The 21,191-nt window shown below is 39.4% G+C and overlaps 1 protein-coding gene across 1 annotated transcript in view; it reads right to left on the minus strand.

Annotated features, from left to right (window-relative positions):
- Positions 1 to 21,191, minus strand: part of LOC131429253 (uncharacterized) — a 367,830-nt gene that overhangs the window by 12,529 nt on the left and 334,110 nt on the right. The window contains exon 21 of the mRNA XM_058593304.1: positions 10,851 to 10,956. Coding sequence (XP_058449287.1) covers positions 10,851 to 10,956 — 106 coding nt within the window. The remainder of the gene's footprint in view (positions 1 to 10,850; positions 10,957 to 21,191) is intronic.

Below are 21,191 nucleotides of genomic sequence, written 5' to 3' on the forward strand. Positions count from 1 at the left end.
CGATTCTTTGTCTTGATTGCCTTGACAGTAGAAATCAGACGGATTTATATTCAATGGTTTTTGTTTGAATTGGTTACAGTCGTATCTGATGTCATAGCATGATAGCAAAACTATGGAGACTGCACAGATGCACCTTTCGGAATTAACTCGGCGGCACCCCAGGGTAGTCATCCCGGACTCTTTTTACTTGTATTTTTTCGACAGGAGTTGGAGTCGAAACTGGATTGGATTTCGCTTCAAGCGAAAACGCGATTAGAGAAACTTTGACAGCATTGAAAAATTTTCACCGCCAACATGCACGCCTCCCTCGATCGGTCACAATTGGTTGAATATTGAACATTTCAGAACATCAGATTACATTGTTCTCCGCTTGCGTGTGCTTGGCAGAATTCCCCCTAGACGCCTGGCAGCGTCTGCCAGAAGGTTTTGCCGGAAAGCAGGCAGACTTTCGACAAGAGTCTGGCAACACTAGCGGTTATTAACGGTTCTGTTTCTGCCTGATTTTTAGCATACAAGACTGGCAGAACCGATTTGAATCGGTTCTTCATTTTTAGCGCCTTCGGTTTAAATTTTTTCATTAGAAGTTTAATTGAAGGGCAATAACATAGCTTTGCATTACCCAACATGATATGCCAAACTTCATCTCCAAATATACCACAATTTTCATTTCATTTACCTGGTCTCAAGACTCGTTTCCATTTTTTGCAGGATTGAGGAATATCAAAAGAAATCGAACAGAAAACAAGAAGGAAGAACGATCTTTCAAGACGTCACGTGGCGAGAGAATGACGCAATTTCGCCTGCAAAATTTTGACAGTTGCCGGAATCTTGCCAGACTTCTGCCAGCTGCCAGAGCGGGTTGAAAATGGCGTGGGTCGTCACGTCATTATTGTTTGTGTACAATCCTTCGCATGGCATACTATGGTTCCAGTGCTAAACGCGTTTCCACATCAAATATTTCATTACGAGATATTTTTGCCAGTTTTGGCCATCAGCTATATGTTTCATTTCAATTAGTAGTAGGTTAGTAGGTTGAGTTATTTTGCAGAACGCTTGAACGTTCAATTACTCCCATGTGCAAATGTGCTAACAAAATGAGAATACCAAGCCAGTCAGGATATGTTCGATAGTTCATAGGATTCGGAATCGATTAGCCAGTACTTATTACCGATGATCACGGGATTGTGCTGTTCTGCTCGTCTTAGTTCTTGTACTACTTCCAAGTGCGCCGTGAAACAGTGCCAGTTCGGTTTAATAAAGTCTAAACTTTTACTCAAACCACTTTAATAACTTTAAAATCTAATTATATTTAACGCTACACAATTATAACTAAGTACAAGTAATTCTCGGAGCACTCGACGCAGCTTAATCGACGACACGACCTGGCACTCCGAAGAAACATTGCATTAAAAAGTGTCCGTTAACGATTCACCGCTAGTTATCAGAAATTGAGCGAACCCTTCCTAACAATAAAAACAATACTCTTGAGCAACACTGTACTTGTTGCTATGAATTAGTTGCTAAGGAATCATTGATATAAATAAACAACACAATTTAACAAACAGCGGGAATGTTGTAGTGCCCTTTTTCGAAAGTTGAAATCCGTTACTCTAAACTGTTTGAAGAAAGTTAGTTGATATATTTTTTTCAATTCAGTCTTATTTCATTGATCATAATAAAATGTATTTCAGTTTCGGATATTTACACAGAACTAACTACCGGGACTTTTTTATTCAGTACTCTTAAACTTTTGCTTCAATTTTCGATACTGAGAACACGAAAATCAACCTTCGACCTCAGCTGCCAATATCTGGTGTTACAAAATCCTTATGCATCCTTGGCCGAATTAGCAACAAAATACAATCATTAGCGTATTTGCTTTGCTTTTCTTGAAAAAAAATTGATGTTTATTCTTAATAGACTAACGCATTCGGATGACCGCTCCAGTAACTTTTAATTCCGCTACGGCAAAGGTAGACAATCAAAAAACTCATCTGAAATGTATTAAAGAAACTTTCCAACTGCTATCAAAGACTTGGAGATGGTCCATAGCGTTTGTATCAAATACTTAGTGAATAACGAAGATCTACGAAGATTTGCAGTTGGTTATTGGTTATGACTTCATACTACATGATGGCTATGATAAAATGATGAAATAAGAATTGTATTCGATAATATTGCGAAACAAAATTTATATATTAAAAAATAAGCTTGAATGGAGCTGTTATATTTCACAGCCATATTTTTTAGTAAATTCCTATAAATTCCGGCGAGAATATTAGGTAATGTCGTTTAATGTACGTTTTTCAAATGTTATTTCCTAATTAGACTGTATCTATCCATAATTTTAAGCCAGAACACATACAATTAATCAATGCCATTGGAGTTTCTCGAGTGCCTCGTAGAATTTTCTTGCACTCAATGTACGATACCCGACCGTTACGGTAAGTCAAATAATTTCGTCCAGATCTTTGGCGATTCTGATAAAGCTGTCCTAAAGTACGAAGAGACCTATGTTAATTAAGCCAAAGTACCGCGATGTTTAGTCAATTCACTCAACCATAACGTTCTCGCTCCGTTAGGCAAAAAATAGAACCCGTACTAAACATCAGGAAATCAATGTCAAGTTATCAAATACCACCTGGAGAAATTAATTTTGGCCGAATGATGCTTTTATCCAAATTTAATCAGAATTATTTGCCTTGTTTTCATGATCGAAACTGGTAACCATGGAGCAAGTTACTGTTATTCATAAACAAAACTTGTTTAGTCTTGGTTGCCAGTTTCCAACAATTTCCAAGAGATTTATTTTTGACATTACAAGTTACTGAGGGGTAGTCAAATTTACGAAAGAGTTTTCATAGGCGAGGCAGGACGTGTCGTCGGCTTAATCGTTGGAAGCCAATTCTGATGTATCTGTGATGCTGCGTGGTGAAGCCAAAAAAACTCCTTTTTTGCCGCGCTGCCTGTTCTGGTAGCTTGAGCTTCGCTGGGTAACCAAAAATGCGCTACTTCAGTACAGGGGAATGACAGAAAAAAAGGATAGTTACAATGATTCCAGATGACACAATGTGGGCGATAATTGATTTTTTTTCCTTTTTCACTCGCTATGATTTCTGTTGATAGTCATCGTCAGTAAAAACTTTGTAAATGAGTTTTTGTTTGTTCGATATGGCGGATTACATATTAATGAACCACGAATATTTGGACTGTATCCAAATGCAAAAGAGTATGCGAAATGTTGAATGATAAACAATTCAGTCCGGAGGTAAAATTTCAAGGTCTTATCGACAATCCACGTGTCGCTAAAAATAAAATCGCGGTTTCTGCAATAATAACCAATAAGCCAACTGAGAAATTCCAGAAATCAACTGCATAAATTTGTTTCGATTTGGATCAAACGGTGCTATTCATTCAAATTCTGAGTTGCTTGAGTTCCAAACTCGAAACTTAAAGCTGGAAAAATGCCTAAAGAATATTTCAGCTGTAACTTCTTCATAAACATAAATTTAAAGTTTTAAATAAAATTATTAAAACATTGAACAGTTTCTCTTGATTTAATTTCTTCGGTCAGTTCTTCAATTCTTGAAATTCAACTTTTTATTTCCAGTGTATGTTTTCAGAGTGCTCAATCAATTTCCTAGTGCTTCATTTTCTGCATTTCAAAATTTCCGAGCTACAGTGATAAGAAGAAAACGCATACAAATAATCATTGGCCCTTTTCAGAAGCCACTATAGAGAAATGTTAATTATGTTAATGGAAGAATCTATTAAAGTATTTTTAATATTTTAATATATTGTTGCTTTTATTGATTCAAATCGAAGGGCAGAATAATTTTAAAAAAATTATGAATTATACAAAACAAGTAAATCAAATTTCGTCAAAAACCCACATTTCTAAGGTTTTGCATTTCTCGACGGAAGGGTAATAGAATTTTTGGAAGAACCGACTTGTGATCGGATCTCCCGATACCCTTCCGATATACCATTCGATTCAGCTCGACGAGATCGGAAAATATCTGCGAGTGTGCATGTTTCAAAGATTTTCCTTTCTGTTCAATTTTCCAGAAGATGGCTGAGTCGTTTTAAACAGACTTGGACTCGTTTGAAAGCAACAATTGAGACGTGCTTTCGGTTTGAAAGATATAATGATACTACCTTGATCAAAAAGTACCCGGAATCACCAAAGTGAGGCGCTCTCAGTCACTCGAATAGATTTTATTTTTTGACACCTGAGCATTTGTAAAAGTTGAGTACATCTGCGATTGTGCGTGTCATCGATTTTGTAAAATTTTCAAAATGAAATAGAATTTACCACAACGAGTTTGCATTAAATTTTGCGTTAAAAAGGTTTTAATGGTGCGACGACATTGCAAATGTTAGAAGAGTGTTTTGGCAACGATACTTCGAAGAAAAAAGACGTTTATCGAATGTTTCAGAAGAGGTCTGTGAGTCTGTGAATGATGATGAGAGAGTTTTCAGTTGAAAAAGGAGGCTGTGTGGGTGCAAACGAGTTTATAATAACTAATGCATAGTATGCCATGACAAATTGCGGTGGACATCATTGCACCAGGTCAAGCGAGCTGTAACAGAATTGCTTTGCACATTTCACCACGAACATCCTTACATGTAAGAAGTGTACCGCTCTGGGTGATTCCGATTTAAACTAGGATAGTTATAAAATTCACAATGGCGATCCTGCCAGGAGTCATAATTTTAATAGTAGTTTTTCAGAACCATCTTGTAAGAAAACGGCATCACCCAAAGCAATTCAAAATATATACCAATCTTAAGAGCATATTTTTGCGTGTAATTCCAGACGACAAAAAAAGTGTTATAAGCTAGATATATGGAGAATAACGGAAAATATGTCCGATGGGTCAGCGGTGCGAGCAATGCAGAGAATCAGACGACATTTGACGCATCTGTTGATCGCACTGACGAGGAGTCAACGATTTCAGTAACGTCGTGCAATTTGAGCATGTTATGCTTCAGGTAGTGAAATCGAACTCGAAAACAATGTTGACAATGATTTAGAAAATGTACAAACAAATATTGTAGAAGTTTCGCTTCGCCATCATGATACACCACACACACACAAAAAAATTGAATTTTACAGGTGTACTCATAAAGACCTAATTTGTCAAATGACGGGAAATTTCATTTGTAATGGCTTAATTTTTTTTCCATAAATTCGTTTATTTTATAGGCAATATACATAAGTTTTTCTTCGCCGTGGCATCCACGATACATATACATACATACTTTAAACGTAATACATTTCGAATATCATATTGGTATGTTTTTATCAAGCGATTTACTTTTATAAATTACATTAAATAAAATACATTTATTTTGTACATGATCTTATAACTATTTCAAATTTGCTTGTATCAGTTCATCACTTTTATTTAATATAAGATAGGCTATTGGTTGGACTCATGGAAGAGAAAACAGTCTAACGGAAAATAAAATTTAAATTGGAGCTCCAATGGACTTAATGAAATGATAAAGAAGTTTCATGAAAGGAAGGTCACGACAAGCAAGAATGTGGCGAACTGGGACATTGGATAGTCTACCTTGGGTACGCAAGAAATTTGTAGTGTAGTGATGTGTAGTGGTTGGACATGAGTCTGGATATCACACGAATGAAATCCCTACTCACATTCAGTCCCCTGAACCATGCCTTTGTCGATATTTTAGGAATAATTAAGTGCATCCACCGACCCAGATCATCATTATCCCAAGAAGCTTGCCAGCTGGCAAGTGTTCTTTAGCGAGACGCGCTATAGAATTCGTCGAAAGCAATTGGTCTCTCATGAATTTCACCCTCAATAGCACCACATTTGGCTAAACTATCGGCTCTTTCATTGCCTGGAATGGAACAATGAGCCGGGAGCCAGAATAAAGTGATGTGATAATTATTATTCAATATGTCGTTCAGACACTGCTTTATTTTGCCCAAGAAAAACGATTCATTTTTGCCAGCAGCGTTTGAGCGAATGGCTTCAATTCCACTCAGACTATCTGTGAAAAAAAAAATAATGGTTTGGAGATAATGTGACGAATACACTCAAACTATAATGAACTGCTGCTAACTCTGCTATATAAACAGATGCAGGTTCTTGAAGCCTAAATGAAACCGATACATTATTGTTGAATATACCAAACCCAGTAGCCTCTTCAATTCGTGATCCGTCCGTGTCAAACATTTTCTCAGAGTCAATATGCCTGATCATATTTGAAAATATTTTTGGGATTTCCATCGAGCGTAGGTGTTCCGGGATTCCACGCATTTCGCGCTGCATGGATGTGTCGAAAAATAGAGTTGAGTCAGGGGCATTTAGGAGGGTGTCACAGATAGGAATATATCTTGAAGGGTTGATTTCCTGTGACATATGGGTCAAATATACTGTCATGAATCTTGTTTGAGATTGAAGCTCAACTAGCCTTTCGAAGTTATTAATAACCAGGGGATTCAGTACCTCACATCTTATTAGCAGTCGCGATGAAAGCTCCCAAAAACGATCTTTCAATGGAAGAATGCGCGGGATCATGCTTTCTTAAAAAGACGACCAGCCCTGTTTTCTCCGCAGAGAATTCGATACCCAGATGAACAGCCCAATTCCTGACAATTTATCTAAGGTATCTTGCAATGGTTTTTGCAGGTTAACAACTTTGGGTCCAGTAACTGAAACCACACCATCATCTGCCAATTGTCTTAGTATACATGGGGTTACTAGACAGCTGTCAATGTCATTCACGTAAAAATTATACAGGAGCGGACTGAGGCATGAGCCTTGCGGGCAGAGTTGCCAGGTTATTTTTCCAAAAATCTGTCAAAACTCAAAAATTTATCTGGATTTGTCTGGGTCTACCATATACAAGGAAATTTTTGCCGGGCTTCACTTTCAGTGAGCAAAAAATTAAAAAACATTTATCGTATAGAGGCCAAAAACCGTAAAGATCTAGCGAAATCTGACAAAATCTAGGAAAACTTGAAAAAACTGGAAAACATTAGAAAATCTGGCAACAGATCTGGTTAGTTTGAGTGTCTGGCGAAGCGAACAAAATCTGGCATTTGCCAGACAAATCTGGCAACCTGGCAACGCTGCTTGCGCGAGACCCATGTAGCTAGTTCTGAATGTTGCCAAATCGCCATGTGAAAAATACATCCATTTCTCTGACAAAAGGTTGTGCAAATAATTTTTTATAATCGCTGGAAGTCCATGTTGATGGAGCTTGTCTGAAAGAACATCAATGGAAACTGAATCAAATGCTCCTTGAATGTCTAAAAATACAGATGCCATTTGTTGGTTTTGAGCGAAGGCAATTTGGATGTCAGACGAAAGTAATGCAAGGCAATCATTCGTCCCTTTATTTCTACGGAAACCAAACTGAGTATCTGACAACAAACCGTTCGTCTCGACCCAAATGTCGAGAATAATTTTTTCGAACAGTTTTCTGATGCAGAACAACATCGCAATGGGTGTATATGGGTTGTGATTGGAAGCTGGTTTCCCCGGCTTTTGAATGGCGATAACTTTCACTTGCCTACAGTCAGGTGGGACAATATTTTGCTCAAGAAACTTGTTGAACAATTCCAACAAAGGTCGGGCAGATTCTTCACCAAGTTGAATTTAATTCTATTCAACCTAGGAGCGTTATTGTTACAAGACATGAGTGCTATAGAAAATGCCATCATTGAAAAGGGGCTATCAATGTTACCATTATTTGGAGAAGACTCCCTAATAGTGCTATGCATAGGAACAGAATCTGGACAAACTTTCCTCGCAAAATCAAATATCCATCGGTTCGAGTATTCCTCACTCTCATTTCCTACGTAACGATTCCTAATTCGTCTTGAAGCATTTTGTTTCGCGTGTTTAGCATCTGAGCACTCTTTGTCCCACCAAGGGCTTGGAGGCCTTCTGTTAGACGATGGACCAAGAAATCGTTTGGCTTGGGCTTATTCTGCGCCCTCCAAATGATGACCTAATGTTGAATTAGCATGAATTTTACTAGTTTCGATTGTAATGTGCATTCGGCTAGCGGGTTAGACTGTATGAATTTAAATGTACCTTTTACCAGCCTAGCAGATGTGTGCTTCTGTTGCTCAGTCGATCAATGGACGTACTTTGTAATCCGATCATTCTCGGTTCAAGTCACAGCGGTCGCAATCATAACCTTCTTTTTATTTCAATGAATTTCATGTCATGGAATTTTAGAAACAATATTGAATGTTCTTGCACGTAAAATTGCTCCATTTATGTGCATTTGATCAAATATAAAATCACAGGATTTTTTCGAAGTGTGCAGTGTTAATCCTACATCGTGGATCCGAGCGATATACCACTAAGGGATATACTCGATACACCCAGGGATGCCAAGGGTTAAAAAAAAATCTGTGCATTGCGAAAAATCTGAAAACTTGAGTGAAATTGTATGATTACACCGACGACACGACCAGGCACTCCGAAAAAAAATCAGCATTAAAACTGTTCTCTAACGATTCACCGCCAGTTACCACAAATCTAGCGACCCCTTGTAAATGATAAAAATAATCTTCTCGAGCAACACTGTTTAAATTGCTATGGACTAGTTACCAAGGAACCCCAAAACAAATAAACATGTTTTGAAAGCGGTGGAATAGTTCCATTAGTGTTAAACTTTGTCCCAATTAAGCAGAAATGCATTCAAATGAACTCGATTTTCGGAATTTAATCGAAACTACACTACAAAGCCGTACACTTCAACTGCTAGCTATTCTGGGCAGTAGGATTCGGTGTAATATGCCGGTGTCAGAATTGTTTTGTGTCGGTTGATTGCGCAGCAGTGGAAACAGTATTTCACCTTGGCCACTATTCGAGGATTACTAGTGGAATTCCAAAAAGAAATCATTTTACCGTACGTTATGCAGGTACCGCAGAGCACTAGTCTCGCTCAGCTCGTTGTCGGTCATTTCCATGTCTTCCTTCTCACACAACGGTTTCAAGTCAAGACCTGAATTTTGAACTTGGCTTTATAAAAGACATAACTCATACTCCTCAATTTTTACATTCCGCTCGAGTCAGGTAAATCCATTAAAATGTTCCGTAATATAATAACCGATCTGAAATTTATTTTGTTTACATTCATCTTGCCTTCGATATGCAGTAACCAAGGTTATGGTGACTATTATTCAAAATCAATAAATATATCAACTTGTGCTGCCAGTTTAAAAAAATTCACTAGCGTTTCCGATTTGACATTTCCAGTTACTGAGGGGTAGTTAAATTTACGATACAGTTTGGATAAACGAGTGGCAGGTCGTGTCGTCGATTACACTGAAACGTTATTCCTTCTCTGGCATAAGTTCTCGTATATCGACCTATAAGATTATTTTATTTGTCCTTATTTTGATTTATTAGAAGTAAAGCTAAGAGAACTAGTATTCAATTTTTTTTTGAGAAGAGGGTGGATGTGTGGGTGCAAACGAGTTTATTATAACTAATGCATAGTATGCCATGACAAATTGCGGTGGACATCATTGCACCAGGTCAAGCGAGCTGTAACAGAATTGCTTTGCACATTTCACCACGAACAACCTTACAGGTAAGAAGTGTACCGCTCTGGGTGATTCCGTTTTCAACTAGGATAGTTATAAAATTCACAGAGGCGATGCTCACTGTTTGAGTCAATTGCAAGGGTGTTGTGTATGAATTCCTTTCACAAAACCAGACCGTCAACAAGGAGTACTATTTGAGCGTTATGAGCCTCTCCGAAAAAGACCAGATTTATGGGCAAACAACTCGTGGATCTTGCACCACGATAACGCACCGTCAGATAATGTCATCGTTATCCGTGAACATTTGGCTAATAAACGAAGCGAATATCTTCCAGCAACCACTGAATTCACTTGGTTTGGCTCCCTGCGACTTTTTCCTATTCGAACAACTCAAGAAACCGCTCCGTGGAACCCGTTTCAGCATCTGAGATGAGATTGTGGAAAAATCGCAGATGACTCTGATGGTCATACCGACAACTGAATATAAAAAATGTATTAGATAAGGCGCTAGCATAAGTGTGTTGCAGTCGATGGGGAGTACTTTGAAGAGGACAATATCGATTTTGATGAATAATTTTGTATTTTCAATTTTTTGAATAAATTCCGGGAACTTTTTGATCAAGATAGTATAATTGACATAACGGACTTTGCTCTATTTTCGCAGAGATGGCTGAACCGACTTCAACAATCCTAAAGTTTGAAAGCTACTATTACATCATTAGTCTAGTCCGAAGATAAAATTGCAGATACTTCCGGTCCCGTAAAAAGCAAAGTCTTGGCATCACATTCCTTTCGTGGAATTTGGCCTTTCTGTTTCAACAGACTTCGCAGCCGATTCTTAGCGTACAGAACCATTGCATGGCTAGTGCTATGGATCCTACTGACACTAAGAATCCTTCCAGGTCGGGGCTCGAACATACGACAGCTGGCTTGTAAGACCAGCGTCTTATGCATTGAACCGCCAATCCGGGACATTCCGGTTCCGTAGATATAATCGTAAAAGTGACTTAATCGACAATTCGCGTTTTCTCTAACCACACATTTTTTTCAGAAAGTGATCAATGATCAAGTTAAATGTTTTATTACTGATACTTTTGGTTTCAAAAATGTGTCGGATATACGACATTAGCGTTGAAGTCCACGTTTGTTAACTAACCAAACTAATCTGAATGAAATTATCCTCATTAAAAATATATGTTTTAAATAGACTGTTTGACAAAAGAAAGGCATTATCACACCACTAGGAAGATTAAGAGTAGGTTTTTTTCTAAAATAATTTGACTTCCATAATGCATGTGCTTACCTTCTTATTCCTGGTGTTGACGTAAATGCCTGTTCGTGATAACCCAAAATCGGATATCTTCAACGTTTTCCGTTCATCGATCAGAATATTACGAGCAGCTAAGTCTCTGCAAAAGAAAAAAAAACATAAAATCTTTGGACACTATAATCAAGTTGACGGAAAATCTAAACCAGGAAAAAGTCTTAGTGGCCTATTAAACTTATAATTAACTTTCTCAGTTTGACAAAATTGAAAATCTAGACAAAAATTGACAAGTAAATACATTTCTTTTTTCAAAAGAGTCCGAAAAAAGAATCTCGTAACATCTGGTGATTATATAAAAGTCTAGCAGGGCTTGTGGGGAATTAGATGCGATTATTTCGGATTACACACTTCGAAAAACCCCTGTGATTTAACATCTCATAAGATGCACATAAATGGAGCCTAGCAGTTCACACAAATTTATGTACAAGAACATGGAAATTTCCATGACATGAAATTCATTGAAATAAATGAAAATACTGATAGAAGGACACGTCTAAGGAGTGTATCGAAAATAAGCTATCCACATACATTTGTGTTGTAGGCATGTATTTGTGATGGTTTTTTATGCTCAGATCACAGCATGCTATGCGTTTGGCGGTCAGCTTTCGTTTGTTTACTTGTTTGTGCGGTTGAAATTCTGCGTTTTCAAAATGTCGCGTATTGATAAAGAAGTGAAAATTAAGGTTCTGGACACATGACTAAGTGGGAAGGGTATTACTATGCGAAAATTAGCGAAGCGATTTGGAATTCATCATGCCAGTGTTAAAACCATCATTATTCAGTTTGGGGAACACTATTCTTTTGATGAACTACCAGGAAGAGGCAGAAAACCCGGTTCTTCCAACCCGAAACCACCAGAAAGTGGTATCTCTAATCATGAAGAACAAATCAATGTCAATACGTGATTTGACCAACAAAGCAGGAACGAGTGTCGGAATGGTCAAGCGTATCAAGAGGCGAAATCACCTGAAGACCTACAAGAAGCAATAAATCTCGAAACAAAGTGTAGAACAGAAGAAGCGAGCAGTAACAAGGGCCCGGAAATTGTATTCACGTCTTTTGCAGTGTCCGAATGCATGCGTTTTGATGGACGATTAGACTTATGTAAAGGAGGACTCGAAAACCCTTTCAGGTCCACAATACTTTACTGTCGTCGTTGGGGAGGATGTGAGCGATGCTGACAGGTCGATTCAACTGGAGAAATTCGGTCGAAAGGTACTGGTATGGCAAGCAATATGTTCCTGTGGTTTGAAGTCAACCATTTTTTACACTACCGGAATTATAAATGCAGTAAATTTATCGATCTGAGTGTCTCCAGAAGCGATTGCTGCCTTTATGTAAGAGGCATAGTACATCTCCACTGTTTTGGCCGGATTTAGCGTCGGCTCACTATGCCAAAACCACTCTCAATTGGCTTGCGGAAAAGGGTATAAATTTCGTTGAGAGAAATATCAATCCACCAAATTGCCCTTGTGAAGAGGGTCTTCAAGAAGACTGGTAAGCCAGCTGTGAACATGCAGGAGCTTAAAAAAATTTGGGCTCAAGCGTCCAAAACATGCGATGCAACACTTGTCCGGAGTTTTATGAAGAGCGTTCGATCAAAAGTTCGAAAATTCGTGAAGGAATAACTAAAATTTCGCCCGGCTTTCATTATGCTCAAGTTTAACCTCGCACAATAAAGGATCAATTTTTAGTTTGAATAAAATATCGTTTTTATCATAATTTGAAAGAAAAATTTGTGGATAGCTTTTCGATACACTCCTTATTTGGCTGGTACATGATGCATCGTATTTTGGTGTGTAGAGGAATGTATTTGTCGGAGTTATTACAGAGTTTTGAGTGAGTTGCCACCAGATTAGAAAATATGAAACGTACACATGACGTCACGCATAAATTACGTTACGCTAAATTTCGATAAATTTAATCCTGCTCCCCTTTGTCAAAATTAGTCACAAATAATTTTGAAGCCCCGTAGAAAGAATTATGTAACAACTTTCATAGTCCCCCTCCCTTTTATTATTATATTGGTACAATGATATTTTTCAGTTTATTTATTTATTTGAAATAGGGAAAAACCCTCTAGAGTTAGTTTATATCAAACTTGCTCTCCAAAAGGCATAAACCCTCCTGATCTTTTGCATCACCAGATTACAATCATCCAAATAATACAGCAGAAAACCGAGGGACGATTTCTTGAAAACATTACGCTGACGTTGTTGAATATTCGGCATATGCAAGCAATGAGCTCGTTATATCCATAATTGGTTCTAGCATAGAAAATCCGAAGAAAAAAATATGTTCGAAGACAGGTGCGGCAAGTTCCATGAAATATTGGGAGTGCACACAAAATTATTATTACAGATCATTAAATTTCGCAATATATAAAACATATTTATAAAGGGAACGGATAGGTTAGAGCAAATAAAATAAACAGTTAGTCTGTATTATTGTAGATCCCTTAAAAGAAAATCATTTTCACTGGGATTCCGCTATATTTTTTAATAATTTTAAATTGAGCATCATGAAAATATAAACATCTCAGCGTTTTTTTATTATATTATTATATTTATTGTCACGTAAGACTTTCTTTTAGTAGTATTTTGCCAAATTATTTTTTTTTTCTTTTCTTTGAGCTGAGATTAGTTTGCGTCCACTACCAGGGTGCTTCACAAATTCAAGCTCTTTAGTGTGGGAGAGTGTGGTGGGCAAAAAAATTAATAAATAAAAAAGCAACCAAATAAGCAAGTTTAGTTTCTCTTCCGAATGTTTTGACACGATCACAAACACTTTCCTTACTTTTCCAGTAATAACCAATATTCAAAAGTGGTAAAGTATAGAACATATCACATTGTAGTAAATTATTTTAAAAATTGTAGTAACTTAGTAAAGGAATATGAACGGTTGCGGAGACGAACTACGAGGATAACAGAAAACAGTGTTATCTCATAAGATATTTCTAGTAAATATTCAAATATTTATTCCTGTTACCAAAATATTAGGAGGGTATGGCCACTCCAATAAATCTTTTGGAGGAACAAAAAGTGCCCTGCCCCCCCATAGTTACTGCGCCTGTTCAAAGACTACGACATCGAATGCCTCATTGTAACAGTTGTAATAGCTCAAAAGTAGCCTTACAAATATCGCGACGGACAGATAATAAATCTAGACCAATCAGGTTGTACGTAATTCATAGGAGAATATGCATTTGTTTCTTGAACTGAAATTTATATATTGAGCCCCAGAGAAAATGAATGAAAATTAACCTCAATTTTGAAAATCAAAAATCAAAACGACCAACTGCACTTTGGTTTATCATCAACGAAACGCGAACAGTACAGATTTTCAGTTCATGAGATATTTTTGAGAAATCGATCGATCCCATTTCCAACTCTTTCGGTTGCTACTCCCAGAACTTCTGGAACAGGTAATTGGAAACCAATGGGGTCAACAGAACTTCAGTCAATAACCTCTCGTCAAGACCTACGAATTGAAGCAATAGACTCTCCTTTTTGTGATTAGTTAGAAATTGATATTTCTATCCGACCCAAATCTCCGGAATCTGTAGTCGGATTTCAACAAAACACAATAGCAGTTGTTGTACTACTTCATATACTACCTTTCATTTGAGGGGGCTATCATTCTCCCAATGGAAGGAATTTATCTTTCTTCTACTTTCAACTCAGTTCAGAACACTATCACTTTGAGAGAATTTGTTACATATTCCCTCATATTTTTATGAATAGTGTAATCTAAAACGAGAAATTAATGTCAGCTTCGCTTGCAAACTATGAGAACGAAATCCATGTCCAGTCGATGACATAAGCGGAACAATAGTTTCAAAATTGTGTTCTTTCTTTCATTTGCTCTTTCAATCATTTGCGGTTTTCAGTGAAAATCTCATGGTATGCAGTATTCGGCATTCAACCGAAGCTTTGAGAGTCGAAAATGACAGAAAAATCTTACATAATGACTTTGACCCGATGGTGCTCGAATCTGTAGTAGTTTTGGTTTCCAAAGTGTTACCACCCTATAGCGACAACCCTGAACCGTTATACGGATGGGCCAAGCTGTCAGTACGCTTGAGCGGGAAGAGAAAAACGTTTACTTTTGTTCTCAGTCATAAAATTGAATTAACGAGCGACTGATGTAGTCGAGATAATAAATATTAGTTATGAGTAAAATAGTGTTTTAATTGACGGAAACACAACATATTTGGCGACGAGGAGTGTCTCTGAAATTCTTTTCATAGAATACCGCGACAGAAATGTTATCCGACGGAGAAACGGAGGATTTTAATGGAACTGCGGAAGTTTCCAACCAGCAGCTGCTAAAGCAAATGGCGGAGCAAAACACCCGGCTGTTGCTTATTCTTGAGCGTCTTACACATCAACAGGCGCCACCGGCAGTTGATCAGAAACGAAGCGCAGATCAGATTGTTGAATCACTGTCATCGGCAATCAGAGAATTCTGTTATGATCCAGCGCCGGGAATGACATTCGATCGATGGTTTAACAAATATGAAGATCTTTTCAGAGCGGACGGTAGAGAGCTGGATGACGCAGCGAAAATTCGTTTGTTACTGCGCAGTTTAAGTGTTCCAGTTCATGAGAAGTTCACAAACTACCTCCTACCACAACATCCACGTGAGTTAACCTTTGATGAGGTTGTGCAGAAGATGAAGGTTATCTTCGGACAGCAAAAGTCATTGTTCAGCAAACGTTACGATTGCCTACGGGTAGTCAAGAGTGATGCAGATGATTACGTAACATACGCTGGAGTCGTAAATCGGCATTGTGAGGATTTTGATTTAGCAAATCTCACAATCGACCAATTCAAAGCATTGATTTTCATCTGCGGAATGCAGTCTTCGAAGGAAGCGGAAGTCAGAACACGGCTACTTTCGAAACTGGAATCAGAAACCGGAAGGGACATCAATCTTGAAGTGCTCATCACGGAATGCCAGCGGTTATCGAACTTGAAACACGATACAGCGCTGGTGGGAAAACATATCAGTTCCAGTTCCGGCGTACATGCGGTTCAGCGGCACCAGCAGCACCAAGCCGCAAAGCCTGCGAAATCAAATTCCTCGAGTTCAGCTGTTCCCCGTTCACCTTGCTGGCAATGTGGAGCAATGCATTTTGTCAAAGATTGTTCCTATACAAATCACGTCTGCAAGCAGTGCACGAAGCAAGGACACAAAGAAGGATACTGTAATTGTTTTAACCGTACTGTCAACAAGACGGAGGACAATAAGCAGATGCCTCAGCAGAAGCAGCAGCTCAAAAAGAAGCAGCAGAATCAAGCAAACAGCATCCACGTGGTAAATCAAGTCTGCAGCCAACGGAAATATGCAACTCCACGTTTCAACGGTTATCCGGTGAAACTGCAACTAGACTGTGGCTCGGACATTACCATCATCACCAAGCAAAGCTGGAGGGAATGCGGATCGCCTACACTTTCAAAAACAGGACATCGAGCGAACACAGCTTCCGGTGAACAGCTACCGCTAGTGGGAAAATTTGCTTGCGAAATGCAGATCGGCATCCAACAACACAATGGAACCTGTTACGTCACATCAGTAAAGGATCTTAACTTGCTCGGTTTGGATTTCATGAACGCTTTCGATGTTTGGTCAAAGCCGTTGACAGTCATCTGTAACCAGGTAAATCGTTCCAATTCGTACAGTTCAGATGACTGGTATCTTAATCGGTTTCCCGAAGTTTTTAGAAATTCTCTCGGACATTGTACTAAAACAAAGGTGAAATTGTATTTGAGACCCGATGCGCAACCGGTATTCATGCCAAAACGACCGGTGCCCTTTCACGCAATACCAAAAGTCGAGGAAGAACTTGACAGATTGCAGCGAATGAACATTATTGAACCGGTGGACTATTCAGACTAGGCAGCTCCAATTGTCTCAGTTCAGAAACCAGGAGGGAAAGTTCGAGTCTGTGCCGACTACTCCACGGGGCTGAATGCGGCAATCGAATCCCACCATTTTCCACTACCCACACCCGACGACATTTTTTCAAAATTGTCGGGAAGCAAAATGTTCAGTATTATTGATTTATCTGATGCCTATCTTCAGGTCGAGGTGGATGATGAATCTAAGCGGATGCTCACAATTAACACTCATCGTGGGCTCTACCAATTCAACCGATTGCCTCCTGGGGTTAAATCTGCGCCTGGAGCTTTCCAACAGTTAATGAGCAAGATGATCGCGGGTATTGAAGGAGTGGAAAATTTTTTGGATGATTTCCTAATTCATAGCAAAGATAGAGAACAACATGATCGCATATTAGAGAAGTTGTTCACTCGAATACGTGAATACGGATTCCACATTCGTCCGGAGAAATGCAGTTTCTACAAAGACGAAATCAGGTACATCGGCTACATTATCAATGCCAACGGTATCAAGCCTGATCCAGAAAAGGTAGCTGCCATAGTGAAAATGTTGCCACCAACAGATATCAGTGAACTCCGATCTTTTCTCGGAGCGGCTAATTTCTATGGTAAATTCATCCACGGAATTCATCGAATCAGACAGCCGTTGGATGACCTTCTGAAAAAAGACCGAAAGTTTGTGTGGAATAGTCAGTGCCAGATTGCATTCGACAGCATCAAGAGCATATTACAGTCAGACTTGTTGCTCACGCACTACGATCCGAACCTTGAACTCATCGTAGCTGGTGACGCATCAAAAACAGGAATCGGCGCTATCATAATGCATCGTTTCCCAGATGGTCAAATGAAAGCTATTGCACACGCATCGAGAACGCTTACCACCACCGAACAGCGATACAGTCAGGTGAAAAAAGAAGCGTTGGCGTTGGTCTTTGTGGTAACTAAGTTTCGACGAATGTTACTGGGAAGAAGGTTTATACTGCAAACGGATCACCAACCTCTACTGAAAGTGTTCGGATCCAAGAAAGGTATTCCACTGCACATAGCGAATCGTCTTCAGCGATGGGCATTATTGCTACTCGGATTCGACTTCAACGTGGAGTATATCGCAACAGACAAGTTTGGATACGCGGACGTACTTTCTCGGTTGATAAGTAATCACCAGAAGCCGGAGGAAGAGTACGTTATTGTAGCAGTCAATCTTGAAGATGACATCAACGCATGTCTTGAGGAATGTCTCTCAACACTTCCAATAAACTATAAGATGGTCAGAACAGCAACGAACAAGGACGCGTTACTACAGCAGGTCATACAGTACATCGACAGTAGTTGGCCAAACAATAGCAAGATTACGGATCGAAATTTGAAGACTTTCCATTTTCGACGCGAATCGTTGTCCGTAGTAAACGGATGCATCATGATGAACGAGCGTATAGTGATTCCAGAATGCTACCATCAGCGTGTTCTGAAGCAGCTCCATCGTGGTCACCAAGGCGTAGAACGGACGAAGGCAATCGCTCGCAGCGTAGTCTACTGGGCGAACATCGACGACGACATTGAAAATCTAGTTCGTCAGTGTTGCATCTGTGCTAGCACTGCGAAGTCTCCAACACATCATCAACCGCAACCATGGCCACGAGCGGCTGGACCATGGAAAAGGATTCACCTAGACTATGCAGGACCGCTTGATGGTTTCTACTATTTAGTCGTAGTAGATTCATACTCAAAATGGCCAGAAATTTTCCAGACACGGCAGACGACATCATCTGTTACAATCAGATTTCTGCAGGAAACTTTCGCTCGATTCGGTATTCCGGAGACTATCGTCACAGATAACGGAACGCAGTTTTGCAGTGCTGAATTCAAAAAGATGTGTGAGCAACTAGGGATAATCCACATCCGTACAGCTCCATATCACCCACAGTCGAATGGCCAGGCAGAACGCTTTGTCGAAACCTTGAAACGGTCATTACGCAAAATCGTAGAGGGGGAAGAGGTACCATCAGTCGAAGCGTTGCAGACTTTTCTACAAGTTTACCGGTCTACACCTAGTGCCTCACTTGCTGGTAAATCACCATCAGAGGAAATGCAAGGTCGGCCCATGCGGACAACATTAGATCTTCTTCGACCATCAGTATTCAACAGTACTCGAGATTATCGTAATTCGAAGTTCACGACAGGATCGACAGTCTATGCTAAGCTGTATCAAAATGCAGATAAATGGATATGGGCTTCCGGAACTGTAGTTGAAGCCATTGGAGGAGTTAATTTTAATGTTCTTCTAGATCAACAGTCAGGTCGCCGTAAGCTTATTCGATCACACATCAACCAGCTTCGGCCTAGATGCGACAACGTTATCAAACCGTCAGCAGTGTCAACTCCGTTTGATATTCTCGTAGACAACTTCGACTTACGAAGGCAAACTTCAGCTAAACAATCTGCGAATGAACTGGGTCCAGTTGACGAGTTCCACGATGCCAGTTCAACCACATCCAACCAACCAACCACGCAGCCACTTATTCAGAAATCCTCCAGACCAACCAGAGTATCTCGGATTCCCAAACGCTTAGAAGATTACGTCGTTGGTTAGGAATAAAGGAGGAGATGTTACCACCCTACAGCGACAACCCTGAACCGTTATACGGATGGGCCAAGCTGTAAGTACGCTTGGGCGGGAAGAGAAAAACGTTTACTTTTGTTCTCAGTCATAAAATTGAATTAACGAGCGACTGATGTAGTCGCGATAATAAATATTAGTTATGAGTAAAATAGTGTTTTAATTGACGGAAACACAACACAAAGAGATTTTGGGATATAATTACTTCGATTTGTCATATGTTAGTCACTCTTTATAGCCAAGCGTCACAGATTTTCGATACACCGATGAAAGAATGAGAATTGAAATTCTGCTGATGCTCCCTGCAGACGTTGGTTTGGTTTCGTCATAGAGGAAAAAGTGACGTTGGCAATTCTACTCTCTCTCTTTTTCAATGAGAATCGAAAATGCATCGTCTTTCTTCGCCTGTTCTGGGCTCGGTCATTTACGAATGAGACAGGAAAAATATTGAAAATGAGGCTGTTGGATTGGATTCTGTCATTGAGAATGTGTGACAATTTTTAGCTCTGGTGGTGATTCTATAGGGGAGCTATTATTGTTTCGCCATTTTGTTGGTAGTATTGCGTTTTTTGTTTCAATTATAGAGGTTTTAACCTTAAGGTCATTTGCCTCTTCGGACCAGAATAAACTTTCTGATCCCATGTTCGGGATTGAGAATCGAACCCAGGCAGACTGCGTGAAAGGCATCAACTTACCCATTACGCTATACTCGTCCTCGAGTTTTTCTTATTTCACACACTATTTTACAAACTTAACTTAAGAATTTAGTTTTCGAATGAATATTGTAAGCCTGTGGGGGTGAGCTCAGTTTGTTCCCATCCTTTGTCTCTTTTTCGAATATGACTATTCGTCAGTAAGAAAATTTTTCCGCTGACATAATTGGCCTCCACTTAAAATGACTTCATATTAATCTCTCAGTATCCGGCTGTCTAGACATTGAGAAAAAAACTAGAGGTATAAAAACAGAGACGTATTTTGGCAGGGAATCGTGCGTACTTTGGACTCAGAAAAACCCTCCGATCGAGAAAAGTACCCAACCGCACGAAATTGACCATCTACAAAACGCTCATTAGACCGGTTGTTCTCTATGGCCACGAGACCTGGACTATGTTGGCAGAGGACCAACGCGCCCTCAGTGTTTTCGAAAGAAAGGTACTGAGGACCATCTATGGCGGAGTGCAGATGTAAGACGGAACGTGGAGACGGCGTATGAATCACGAATTGCAACAGCTGTTAGGAGAACCACCTATCGTACGGACAGTTAAAATCGGACGTCTACGATGGGCTGGGCATGTCATAAAGATGCCTGACGACAGTCCAGTGAAAATAGTTCTTGAATCTAATCCGGCTGAGACACGAAAAAGAGGAACGCAGCGAGCGATCAAGTGGAGGGTGATCTCAGAAGCATCCGTGCCTTGAGTGGCTGGCGACGAGCAGCCATGGACCGAGTTATGTGGAGACGTATTCTTGATACAGCAAAGGATACCCCAGGACTATAGCTGTTAGATGATGATGATGAGATGTCCACTAGTCTACTTCATAACGATATTTGAATGTTCTTCTGCGTCGGACTCAAGTGATTCGAGTTTGACGAAAACGAAAATGAATGAACGCCAGTTTCATAACAACGCGGTTTCCCTGAAAAACAGTCGTTACTGATGAAACTGTCGAAAAACTTAATTTCATCTACTATTCGACACTAAAGTAGACTACAATACTTACTTTACATACCTGCAAGATCAATGTAAATGAGCAATTACGCCCAATCATAGGTTCAAATCGATTGAAAATTTTAG

Source organism: Malaya genurostris, chromosome 2 (genome assembly GCF_030247185.1).
Source record: "Malaya genurostris strain Urasoe2022 chromosome 2, Malgen_1.1, whole genome shotgun sequence".
In the NCBI taxonomy this organism is placed as follows: domain Eukaryota; kingdom Metazoa; phylum Arthropoda; class Insecta; order Diptera; family Culicidae; genus Malaya; species Malaya genurostris.